This window comes from Rhea americana, unplaced genomic scaffold (assembly GCF_003343005.1).
Source record: "Rhea americana isolate MKP2758 unplaced genomic scaffold, rheAme1 scaffold_47, whole genome shotgun sequence".
NCBI classification, from domain to species: Eukaryota; Metazoa; Chordata; class Aves; order Rheiformes; family Rheidae; genus Rhea; species Rhea americana.
The window spans coordinates 2662378-2675873 of NW_028186612.1; the positions used below are offsets into that span (position 1 = coordinate 2662378).

The following is a 13496-nucleotide window of genomic DNA, read 5'->3' on the forward strand; positions in this document are numbered from 1 at the left end:
GTTAATTGCCCTAGTAAAAGAACAGTGTCATTGGTGATGGATGGCTCCACATTTGCCTTTTGAAAATTGCTATATCCATTGGTTTATGCTGGGTAGGAACTTAAAATTGTGATGAGCACACATCTGGGACTTATCCTTGTCCAGGCTGGCCTTTCAGCTGTATGTCACAACATATGCTCATATAACCCTCAGAAACTACACTATTTCCAAAAAGTAAGCTTTTAACTTTATCCCTGCTCCAAGTGTTGCAAAGAAAGAGGCTTTGCTATGGTATTTTATCAGCCTCATCATGCGATAAAAATTTACAGGCCAACTGCTTCCATAGCTGAAAAGTGGCCAAGGTTACTAACATGTCTGAAGCATAGAGCAACTGCTCAGAAGTGACAACAGAGGACATCTCACTATGGTGATGTAATGCAATATTATTGCAAGTAGAAATAATATTTAGTCAAGGAAGCTGAGGAAGGAAAGAGGGTCAATGCCAAGGTTATGCGTACAGCAGATGCTGCTAATTCAAGGTGGCATAACTGAGGTGCTTGAGCTGCATGTGATTTGTGAGGAGATCAAGTGTAGCTCCTGGGACACTGGGATTCCCGTGCAGCTGGAAGTCAGACTGCGCTGGCAGAAGGCTGATAGGTTTTCGGAGTTCCAGACTCTGCCAGGAGGAACTGAGCTGCTAAGCCTGCCATGGTCCTCCTGACATTTTCTGTATGTTTATATTAGCCCTGGTCTTCCTGCTGTGAAGTGGCAGCACTACAGGGTGTTGCTATGGYACTCCATATGTGATGCACTCCTAGAGCTCCTCTTCCTTCCCATCCCTGAGATGTTTGGTAGGTGTATATGCTTGGTGAAACATATAAAGTTTTAGGATGGGACTAACAGGAAAGGAAACAATTTATGTTGAAGTAATCCTACAGTGATGCAAAGCTACCTGTGCTCTAAATRTAGATCATACAGATCTACCCAGCTCCAAAATTATCATTGTACTCTGGAATTCAGAGATATTCTGGGCTCAGCTGAAGTACACTAGATTAATCAAACTATTTGAGAAGAACATAATGGTAGGAGAAAATGCTAGTTTAACAGTAAATGACTCCCTGCTCTTTACCTCTTCACAGGTCATGTACTACTCCAATAAAGGAAAGTTTTATCCCTCTATACACTCCAATCCTAAACACTGAAGAATCATGGCAAAGAATAAAAGCATATTATGTTAGTCAGTGCTTTTTGCTAAAAGCAGTATAGTGCTTAGCAATGGTGAGCTGTGTGATGTGGGTATATATCAGGAAATGGATGCACGGCATGGGCTTCAGGCATGCAGTACTGCATGACATCAGGTTCCCAGAGCTCATATATTTGTATGCAAGTACTGCCTAGAGCACCACTTATTTGCCTGTGATGCCCACACAGTGTGATCACACCAGCATGACATGACACTTGACCACTCCCTTAGCAGTGGTGCTCTGAAACTTATACTGCTTCTGACTGCCCAGCTAGCATGCTCATTACCAGCTTGCAGATGTCTGGTCAACACTCTGTGCTGCTATGCAAGTCCATGGGTCAGCTGCCCACCCAGCTTCAACTCAGGAAGAACAGGGACTCGGRCTCAGATCCCTCATTCATCCTTCAAACAACTTAATGAGCAAGCTTAAATGTGGATTTCTCATTTTAAACAGAAATTCTCCTCTATATCTAACTATTGCTTCTAGTAGAAGAAACTTTTCATCAGCCTATCGTGTTCCTATTAATAGAWTAAATTTTGAAAAATTACCATTTTTCAGACTTCAAACATTTTTCCATTCTTTCTTCCCCCTCCTTTAGTCCTAAATTACTTCTTAGACTGATAYTGGCTCTTTTAGTCTCTTAGATGAGTGCCTAGGCTCAGCTAGCCATAGGCTCCGTAAGTCATTGGAAAAGGTTAGGATCTTTCAGCAAGTGTTGCTCCTCAATACAAGATAGGTTGGACTAATCATTCCCTGGAGGAGTCTACCCCTCTCTTTCCATTACAGAGAGACCCTACATGACTACCTGAGCCCAGGTATTGCTAGAGTTAAGAGATCATCTTCAAATTAAATAATAACGAGAAGGGCACCAGAACATCTCAAGTTGCTTCATTTGTGATTCAAAATTTTTATAAAATGGTGAAAACAGGCCACTGCTGATTCAGCCAGTTTCATCTGGCAATCCACATGTATGGAGTTGTATTTTTAAAGCTATAAAGCCAGCTGAAACTACTTTATATACATACATATATATATATCTATATATTTTCCATGGCTTTCATGCAATTCTGCTCTGATAATAAAAAAACCTCCTGGTTACTGACATTAACACCTTGAAAAATCTAGAATAGCTTCTCAGATGAGTCAGCCCAAACTCACAGCACTATTACATCTCATGCTTTTGATTGGGCCCAGTTCAGGAATATTTAGACCAGATTCTGCTACAATTACTAATGTCAAGTAGCACTGCCATGAATAATCAGGCTGGTTGAATTCAGATGAAATTCTATTTTTATCTTCTCTTAAATCAAACAAAAAACAAATGAAAAGAAATCTGAAAGGGAAAAAGAAAATAATGACCACAAATAGGTCTTTTAATGAGTAAGTAAGGTATATTTCCATTTTGAATTTTCTGATTTCTCTCACTGACAGTTATTTAATGCCTATGCTTGTTTGGAATTTCTCATGCTGCTTCCAGCCCACTATTTTGGTGACCTTGACCCAAGCTTAAATACAAAGTTAGAAGATTCACATAATCCAGCAAAAAAAGTTTACCTGACATTGGTCAGTGTTCCAATCTTTTTTTCCCAATTTCTATGAAAGTGTCAGGAAATGCAATTTGGTATCAAAAATCTTTCAGTGTGTTTTAGGGGTGATCTGGCTGCTCCCTTGTGCACAAGGACCAAGGATCTGGTGAGGGTCTGAGCAATCAAAATTAAAGCTGACTTCTGCCACAAGGCAGGTGGTCAGCAGATCCCAGGTTCAGGTCTTGAAAGCTTATTTATCCACATGAAGAAGGCTGTTCATTAACACCTTTTAACACAGCAAGTGTTAAGACACGAATAAACCCCTCGGCATTTCTTGTAACAGCGTTATCCAGACTGCCTTGTCTCATAGATTTCTGCCCTGAAATCAATGCTGTTAGGGAGCTGGTTGCATAGAAGAGGTTGCCTGCCTTTTGATTTAGTCAGGGCTCACTTTTGCTACCCTAAGTCATGCTGGGCTACATCTTTTTTGTGAATAAACAGACTCATTTCCACTGAAGCCTTTTGGATAGTAAGTTACCTTTCAATAGAAACATAGAACAGCAGAGAAAGTCCTACACAAAGAATCAACATTATTTACTGGCAAATCTGTGAAGTTGAACTGAGCTACATTAGTGGTGGACTTTCCCAAGAACAACAGCTGTTTTCAATTCATATTGCGTACAATTTCTCACTAAACAGAGACCTTTTCATCAGAGAATCATTACAAATACATCAGTATAACATAAAGTTATTTATTTTTTGCTTGTTTTTCATGAGTGGATTTTTCCCTTCAGTCGCTGCAGTGTCCTGCAGCACAATCATAAATTGAAGACTGCAATGGATCCTGAACTGCAGATGCAAGCAGAAAAGAGTCTGTGACAGAGAAAGCATTTACACGTCTGCCACAATGACAAACAAGCTACCAAAAAAATTAGAGGAATTTAATTTGCAATGCATTTTGTGTAAATATTTCTCTCATTCTACACTCACTTTTTGTTGCGCATTATAACCATGGAGCTGCTAGACCTTATTGCCTTACCCTGGCACATTGTGGAACAAATCTCTCGGTTGTAAATGTGTGAGTAATACTACACAAACTCCTTTCTGCATGCATGGCACCCAAGCCTGTTGATTTGAGGCTTCTGAGTAGAGCCTTCACACTCCACAGCTTGTTCACATCCCAATATCCATTTAAATTCACATAAAATTGTTAGATGTGTTTTGGCTAGATTAAGATGCTGCTTCTCTTCAATAGAGCAAGAAGAGCAATTGTTTTCTTCTATACTGTCATCCAACATGTCTTCTACATTGTTTTCAGACCATGATAATTTGTAGCTACTTTTGCACAGAAATTTCCAATGACTGACGTTCACTTCTAGCACAAAACAGTATTTTGCTTGACACTGAGTGTTGGTTGCAGCAATGCTTATGTATGACACAAAGAAACTATGTCTTCCTCACCACAAATTCAAGCAGGCAGATATTTATAAACTTGTGCTAACACATATCTGCTAAACCAGGTTTCTAAAAACCAGTCTGCCTAGTGGTGAGTACTCAAGCAAGAAAACAAGTCTGATTGGGAAGAGTCCCCAGATGACTTCCCAAGCTACTGGTAGCAGTGGAGGGAACATGATCTCTGCAAACCTTCCACATCTACCCACCTCGGACAAGCTGAAATCTAGAGGTCCTGTCCAACCTGAGTTATTCTGATTCTGTACATTCAAAAGGACTGTAGGTATTTTCTGAGGTCTGAAACTGTATGATAAAATAGTAGTATGTCCTTCCTGATGGAAAAGCACATTGTATCTCAGGTATTGCAACTAGAGGAAAAAGATAGCTTAAAATGTGGTTTTGGTCTGTGTAGGATGACACTTCGCACGTTCAGTTGGGCTTGATTTCATTCTACTCAGCGTTTAAACATCACCTGGTGACAGCCGCTGCAGCTCAGTTTAGATTTGTTCAGTTTAATGGTCTGTTTGAAGCTCCTCTTCACTTTCACATTTCTAAACAGCCGTTAACAGCTACTGGGGAGGACGTGACACAGCTTTCCACCATTAACCAGAATAACTTCCCTTTAGCGCACAAAATTTTCAAGCTGTGATACTCGCTCCTGTACGGTCACATGAAAATAAGGCTGCGCGTGTCCTTGGTGTCACGAGCTGCGATCAACTGCATGTTGAGCAAGGTAGTTCATTCCAGCACAAACATCTGATGATACTCCTTTGAACCGTTTGCCAGCAGCCTGTATCTGGGGAATTACGCTTGAGGACTCGGTGAAAATTTTCTCCTATTAGGGTCTGGGAGAGAGGAGAGTGCTGGGCCCATGGGCTCCCTTTGAATGACCTTCTGTGAGACACAGAAGATAATGTCCAAATAGCAATTTGTGATGCAGAGAGAACACATACCAATAGGGGTAACACCACTAGAGTGTTGCAAGGCATCTGGAGGAAAAAATACCCAAATAGCTGGCATTACCTAGGTGTTGCTTTCCCATCAACTGGGAACAAGATCTCTCCAGTTCTATCAGGTYTTTTCTCAGCATTACTTGCCAGCTGCCAGATCTGTGACTCTACCCTGGCTTCACATTTCCTGACCCAAGAATATTGTCAGCTGACCCTAATCAAAGCTATTTTGAGATGATAACAAATTAACAAGTCTCCCCAAGAAAGCCATGACCTATGGCTAATCTGGGTCATCCAACTACAGGAAAACTGTGACCTCAGCAAACTTTCAGCAACTATTTCAAGAACATGCATTATCTTCATTGCCTTTGTTATCTGAAAAGGGGGACTGAATCCTGAACATATTTGCTCAGGACACAACTTACACTGAATATGTTTAGAAATATCATAGTTTGAATTTAGACAGCTGGTGAGATAATCAGGTAACAACTTAACCTTTCCTTTACTTCTTGCCAAATATCTGTCTTTCACCACGTGGTCATTCTCCTGAATATACCAAATATTATTATAGCTCTTTTTTATTAGACAGTAAAGACCACAATAGATAAAATTGCTCAGTGCTTGCCCTTCAATAGTGTCATTTTAGTACTGTATAACTTTACCATATATTAGCTAACTAACTAAACTGATTTTTTTTTATGACAGTTCTGTGAGGTGTTATTACAACTGTAAGTTTAGGGAAAAATATGCAAAGGATGGTATTTAACAGAAGAAGAAAGAAAATACTTTGTTTCTCTACATATGAAAAATAAAAATATCTTAATGTTATTGCAGTAAGAACTGTTTGGAAATTCTAGCTTTTAGCACATTGACTTTGAATTTGATGAGGGATCATTCACATCCATTTTCCCAAATCTATAAGGAATAAAACACTTGGCCTACATAGTAGCTTTTAAAAAGTCTGCATAGATATGTGCACCAAGGGAAAGAGGAGCAGACACTCTGGAAAGGACATTGCCTGCATCTCCCAGCACCACTGTGGACCAGGCTAAGGACTGACAGCAACTTTTCTTTGAATTTCCATTCAGTGCTCAAGGATCAGCTGATTGTACCTGGGAGAAAAGGAAAATACTCTGACTTGAACAGGGACTGATGAGAAGCTAGAAGAGCTAAAGAATCAAAGGCAATCCACTGGTAAGCCTGAGGCTCAGCCCACAAGGTCTTCACTTCTACATTTCTCTGCAGTCACAGTGTAAAGCTTGTAGCTGCTACCACATCTCCCATTAACGGCACAGGAGAAGACCTGAGAAACTGTATTGGTATTGGTATGGTACTGCATGATGCCATTTTGAGGAGTTCTTGTTGTTCTAAGAAAGAAGAAATTAGAGTGCTATTGCTCTGGAAATGTGCACTGAATRAAGTGGTGGGCTGTGTGATCTCTATTTGTTTTAAAAACTGGAAGGTGACCATGGTCAACCACCGCTTCAGCATCTGTAAATTGTCCAGCACTTGGCTGAGAAATATTACTAGCAGCACATTTTTAATACAGGCTTCTCTGTGGAACCRTAATTTAATTTCTTGCTTTACAGTGCAGGACATAGATCACTGCTCACTAGCCTCATTAAGAAATATATTGTGAAAGAATGAAAACTTCAGATCTAATTTTGAAATACTATTGTATATACCAGAATAGTTATAGCAGAGCACCATGCTTTCTTCAGTCAACTGCATTAATTTTTGGCTACTGCTTTTAAACAGAACTGCCAAAAAAATGCTTGGATCCTAGGGACATTTGTAAGCCCTGCAGGGCTCCCTTACCCCATTCAATCATCTTCCTCACACATACAGAGATGCACAATTTCGCTGACTTTAGGGGCACTCATATACCCAGTAAATCATATCTGTCTGATCCCATCTGAGCAGCTCGACTGTTGCATAGAATAGTCCTTGAATTTTCAAAGGAATATACTAACATTCAACTAATCCTATTTTCCCTCATCCAGATTTAAAGGAAAATGAAGAATCTGACTGAGTTATTATTTAGAATAGAACTTGCTTTGAGAAGAAATAACTTAGGATGGTATTTACCTTGTAGATTTTGCTAAAGAATAAATCTTTGGACACTGTTGGCTTTTAATCCTGTGTTTTGGATTAAGGTGATGTTAATAAAATGCTGGTGAATTCTGGTATTAAAAGTGGTTATGTAAATGTGAATTGTTGTTATGTAACGTAATTAAGTAAAATACCCTAATATATAGCACATTTCTAGTCAACTGAAGTTACAGAACGTGCTCATCTTAATGCCTTTCAGAATAAATAGAAGAGACTCTCCAGATCTCACAAACTGGGCAGACAGTTTCTACTAAGTGGCTACATTTAAGCAACAGATACAGCTTGACTTGGTTAGTTCTCTACCAAATTTGAGCATGCACACATTTTGGAAGGCAAAGGTCTTCATTGGCCATGTTAGAAAAATCAACCTAAAAAAAAAAAAATAAAAAAAAAATAAAAAACTTTATGGCACAAATTGAAAATGAAAAAAGCCTAACAAGTTAGAAGCTGCACAGCAATTCAGAGCATGCTTTCAGCTTATCAGACTCTGGAAATCCAAAGACTAATGTTAACAAGTAATTCTGAGCATGTGTTTGGGGCATTACAGTATCTAAGAAATGAAGTGCATCCGGTGAAATACTATTGCAAGTAGCCAGAGCGACTTGGTGTGAATGTGGAGACACGTTCGATAAGAGAACAGGAGGTTTCTCACTTCGGCGTTGCAGTGAGATACGCAGGCCCTTACCTTCAGGGAAGCAATCTTCAGGCTCCATCAGCTCCTCGGCAAACTCAGGGATCTGTTCCAGCAGTTCTGCAGGATTTGTCAAATCCACTGTGCTGCCTTCAGAAAGACTGATTTCATCAAGCTTGTTGTCAGCAAGAGCAAAGACGAGGAAAACAAATTGATCAATTGCCCTGAAAGAGGCAGCGAAATTTTTTTTCCCCCACTAATATCCTAGCTAAAGTGATCACGACAGAAAAATCGCCATGCACTTCATAGGGCGCCCACTCCTCGAGTGACGGGTCTAGCTATKCTGTGCTGAGTGAGCAGCTGACCCATAAATAACGACAATAAAAATTAAAATGTAGAAGTTATTTTAAAGTAAAATAGAAACAAAACTTAGAAAGACAGTGAATGACCACTGCATGTTAATATTAKGTGGAAGCTTAGAACAACCGAACCAGTAAACCACCAGAACTGTGATCTAGCTCCTGATTCATTGGAGAATGAATCAGAGGATCTACACYGAGTTTCTATGTCTGGAACCCTTTTCCTGAGGCTCCTAACCCATGTCCARCGGGAGAAATTGAGCTGGATCTAAATCCAGTCGGTGGGGACCACGCTGTGCTCCCTGCAGCCCTCTCCTTGGAGAGACTTAGAGCTTCTGCTCTGAGATGGGCAGAAGTCTCTCTGTCACCAGGACAAAATGATGGACTGGTCACCCAAAGCCACAACATGCACCCGTGAGAGGGCACCTTCACGTGCCTTGTCCCGGGACTAACGTGTCCCAGATACGTGGTGGTGGCCGCTCACATTTCAATCCCACKCATCGGATCCGAAGGTGGCGAGAGAGGAGGGACACAGGCTTTCAAACGCCTTTCAGTAGCTCTACGGCTTGCCTGAAAGGTTTGATATCACTGCCGTGGGCAAGCGGCATGAATTCAGCGCATCTCAAATCCTCCTCAGTAAAATGGGGGCAGTAATATTGCCACTTCCTGAGGAACTGGTTGTTGCGTCTATTTAAAACAGGACGCCTCGAGTAGATCTGCATAAACAGTTCAGGGAAATGGCTTATTTTCAAAAATTGTTTTTGAGGCTGGCCAAAACTATGCAAGAAATTGGGTTAAATATGGCAAAGGATTTTGACCAAAATCTGAAGTTTTATTTTGAAATTTCACCAAATTATTTTAAAAGTTTAAAATTATTAAAAAGTTAAATTATTAAAAAGGGTTAAATAGACTACCCATATATGAGATAGAAATTTCATTTCAGGTCAAACATTTCTTTAACAGATTCAAAATATTTTCTTTTGAAAAACAGGATTTTTTTTCTATTTTTTATTTCAGTAGGTAGAATAAAATGTTTACATTTTATGTTAATCCAAAGTGATCCTTTCCTTGATTATTCAGCTTGGCCATTAAAGTGAAAGACCTAATATTTATCTAGTCCTGCTCAGAGTTTGTTTCGGACTATGTGTCAGAGCAGTATCTGTCACCAGTGGTTGATAACAAAGCTGGGACCTTCTAGGGATCATGGCAAYGTGAAATAGCCATAAGCAGGAGTCGGGAGATGTTGGTCATTTGTTAACYGTCTTATTATGTGTTCTCTGAATGCCTACTAAAAACTTTTGTGCTTTACCTTGTAATACTATTGTCTCCATTTAAAAAAATGAGGACAGTAATACTTACCCATGCTTTTAAACAACCTGTGAGACAGTTATATGAAAGATTGCTCTTACACATAAATTATTATTTCCATAAGGATGATGGTGATGGAGTTAGCGAATAGGYACAGCTTCATATATTTATTATTAATGTGAAAATGGGCCTTCGGTTTTCCAGTGTAAACAGTCAATGCAAAATTTATAGCYGAATTTAAAGAAATGCTGAACCCAGGGTAAAATGGGCAAGATTGAACATTCCAGTGGTGCTTGCACGTAGGGAAGGGAGCTACTTGTCTGCAATTAACTGCAGTATCCGGAAGGTCATAGTCTTGGTGAGGGTTTTTAATGTTCTGCTCAAAGGGACTACAAAGAATTGAAAAGATAACGTTCAAAAAGAAAGTTAGAACAAAAAGCACAGGTCAAAGATGTGGATAAAGCTTCCAAAAAAAAAAAACCCATATGCAGAATGTAGCTATCATACAGAGAATGGCCTATTTTCTACAGACTACAGACTGTACATAAGGGTGGAAAAAAATGCCATACCAAGTATTAGCACAATCAGAACTTTCTGATACTGTTCATTAGGGAATGCATTTAGTCATTATCTGTTCTGTTAGGAAGATGTCAAAACATGCTGAAATCGTCCTGAATCATATACAGTTGTAGGATGTAGAAAATAGAGTTTCCAATGAGAAAGAAGCCTTGTTTTAAATAATTCTTACTAATAGAAAGAAATTAAAGAAAACTGAGAACAATGTCAGATTGATAGCATTGTCAATGAGAGTGCTGTATTTAGTGGAGACGGATTAGGAAATCCACAGAACACAGTACAGTGCAATTATATTAGACTACAAGGAAAACATCTTAAAGAATCAAGAATGCTAGAGTTATTTACCAGGAGGAGTTTTCAGAAAACATTAGAATCCATCAGCGTCAAAGGGAGATAAGGAACATGCAAGACAAAATGGACAGGATTGATTTTGAAAAGCCTTCAAGGAGGAAGAGACAAAAAACATGGATTTAGAAAACATTAGGCTGAGGGTCTGTACCGGGACCAGAAAAAGAAGGAACCATACGTATAAGAGAGGAGGGGAAGTTAGGAAAGCTTGTAGGAAAAGAAGCAAAGGTTACTCTTTGCCAGAAAGGATAAAGTGGTTAAGAAGGTTTTCATGAACTCAGTAATAGAAAGAAAAGATCTAGAGACATATTAACAATTGATGAGGGAGATGCAACTCATCAAAATTCAATTGACTAATAAAATAAAACTCTTTTTAAAAACATCCAACAAGAAGACAAATAAAAAGGGAGCAAGAAAATTGATAAAAGTGTAAACAAAGAACTATCTAGAATACCTGAAACATGCAAATCAGCAGATCTAGACAGTGTGTAAAGGGATCTGAAACACGAACTTAGCACAGCATTACCAATCAATACTGAATGCTCATGAAAACTTGATAAGGATCAGGGGAGTAGCAGTAAGCAAAGACAACACTGACATCTGAGAACAGGAAAGGGGAGCAATCATGGGAATCACAGATCACTAAAATCCCTTGCTCTAGCTTGGGACTGAATAAATGCAGTAACTCCTCGGAGGAGGAAAGGGTGGTATTTTCTTGCAGGCTAGCTGAGTGAAATGTCATAAAGACCCAAAACTTTGGGGATGGATCTGCTAAGGACAGTGTGCACCTGCAGGATGCAAAGAGGCCCAAAAGTGGCAAAAAGGACAGTAGATATGTCCTTCTCCTTTCTTGCAGTAAAGGAAGGGTGTGTTCTGGGGCAGACACAACGAGATCCATCAGAAGCTTCTTTGGGAAACCTTCCACTAGTGCGTGATTTCACACTGTAGAGGTTAATTTTTATTTCTCAGCAGAGTAGCTCTGTCTTAAGTAGCTGGACAAGGCTTCTACATCCTCCACTCATGCCCATAATAGTGTCAAATTGATCTGAACAGGATTTTCAAAAAGGCATTAGCTGTGAGCTGCTGATACCTCAYTGAAAGTTGATGTTTGCTTTACCTCCCATATCTTCCTTCTCCTTCTCTGCCTTGCCCTTGAAAATCACAGAATCAATCTACCAAAATGACAAAGGATGTATGAACCTTAATAAAATATCTGAATTTGTATTATAGAAAAGTCTGTTTTCAAAATAAATTATAATTGGCTCGGATTTGTCCATTACTGCAAGGAGAAAAGCTGTCCACATTGAACATAAACTTTGTCTTCAGAAGAGGAGAGCTATAGGTATCAGAATCAGTGTTATCTCCACTAAAGACATAGAAGAGGCACTGACCAATATTATACTCGCATTAGGTGATAACACTAAGTGGAGAGAGTATTGAAACAGAGGCAGCAAAGAGGAAGAAAGAAGGGAAATCCTGACAGAATATAGCAAAATGAGACTTCACTCAAAACAATTCAGATGAGAGTCCAAGGAAAATTTCAGTAGAAATCCTGGAAACCTGTAACTCGAAGTCACATGGAGAAATATTTAAAAATACGATATGATTTTGCAATGTCCTATAATGATGCAGAAAACCTTTATGGAAGCATATTGTCTTGATATTATTTCCTTTCTTCATGGCTCTGTGGAAATTGTGTTTGGGATATTGTGTTTAGCTGTTGGCACAGAAACTCCAGAAAGGAACTAACAAGAGGGAGTTGAGAAGAAAGATGTAAAAAAAGTCAAATAAAGGGAGCAGAGATGCAAAATTATAAATGATATTCTGAAAAATGATAAAAATTAGGCTGGTTATTAAGGCAATATCCCCAGCCATGAGATTTTTATAAGCAGGTGAATTGTTCCCTTTGGTAAATGAAGAAAGCTAAGTTGTCTGATATGTTTAAAGGTAGATTGGACAAAGCTGTATGAATATCTCACAGGGAAGTGTTTTGGCAGAAAAAATCTACTGTTTTGTTCTACGAGGTCTTTTCCACCTATAACATTGATTTTGTTTCTATAGTGTCTTTCTGATGAGCTATATAGGATGAATTTTTAATCATAATGTATCCTTTACTGACATCAACAGTGTTTTATGCAGAACACATTCAATGCGTCTTATAGCTTCCTGTTATTGACTGAATATCTCAAAGTCCTCTCTCGTGGGCATACCAGATCTGTTAAGTTACTTCCTCACAGTCATTGGCTTTATACGGCTAGTCGCAAGTTCTTGGGACATTCATCAAATAGATTGTCGTGTCCTTATGTGTCGGCACCAAGATTACTTATGAATACGAGGAGTTTTAAGTATGTAATGTCCACGCAAGATCTGGCCTTCAAAAATAGCATCCTTTGGGCTTTGCTCTTTCATGTTGGTATTCACAGCCTCATGTGAACTTCCGTTCGATTTCAAGTCATCCCTGGAGTATTGCCATGTTCCTCCACCTCTTTCTAAGCAGCCACAAATAGAATCAATTATRCTCTACTATAGAAAGGTGACATCTGTGTCCCAGGACCCTTTGAAATTTGAGGGAGGAAATGGGGATTATTTCTTTATCACAATGTTGCTGAATATATCAGGGCTAGAATGTTCCTGTATTATTATGACATTTCATTATAGAACTAAAAAAAGGACATTAATTTTCTAACCTCCATTTTAGGGTAACAGGGTTTATTTATCTTTTTAACAGAAAAGGTTTAAACATGAAGGGTTTAAACCTAATCCCCTGTGAGAAAATTTCCTAAGATGATCTTACATTTCCTACTAGTTACAACTCCCTCATGGAATTTGTGGGGCCTCAGATGACAAGTTCAGGTGCAGATGTCTCAGTTCAACCAAGTCCATATGACAGTATTAAYCAGCATAGGCAAGATGAGCTCTGCCCAGGGGATGCTCCACCCATGTAAAGATCTACCATAGGATTGCTCCTGCTGTGCACAAGCTCTCTAGCAATTGTATGGTAGAATCGGAAA

General features: G+C 39.2%; 1 protein-coding gene across 1 annotated transcript in view; it reads right to left on the minus strand.

The window, feature by feature from the left end:
- LOC146589295 (sodium channel protein type 5 subunit alpha-like) overlaps positions 1–13496 on the minus strand; it is a 213214-nt gene that overhangs the window by 43523 nt on the left and 156195 nt on the right. The window contains 1 exon segment of the mRNA XM_085316462.1: positions 7949–8069. Coding sequence (XP_085172588.1) covers positions 7949–8069 — 121 coding nt within the window.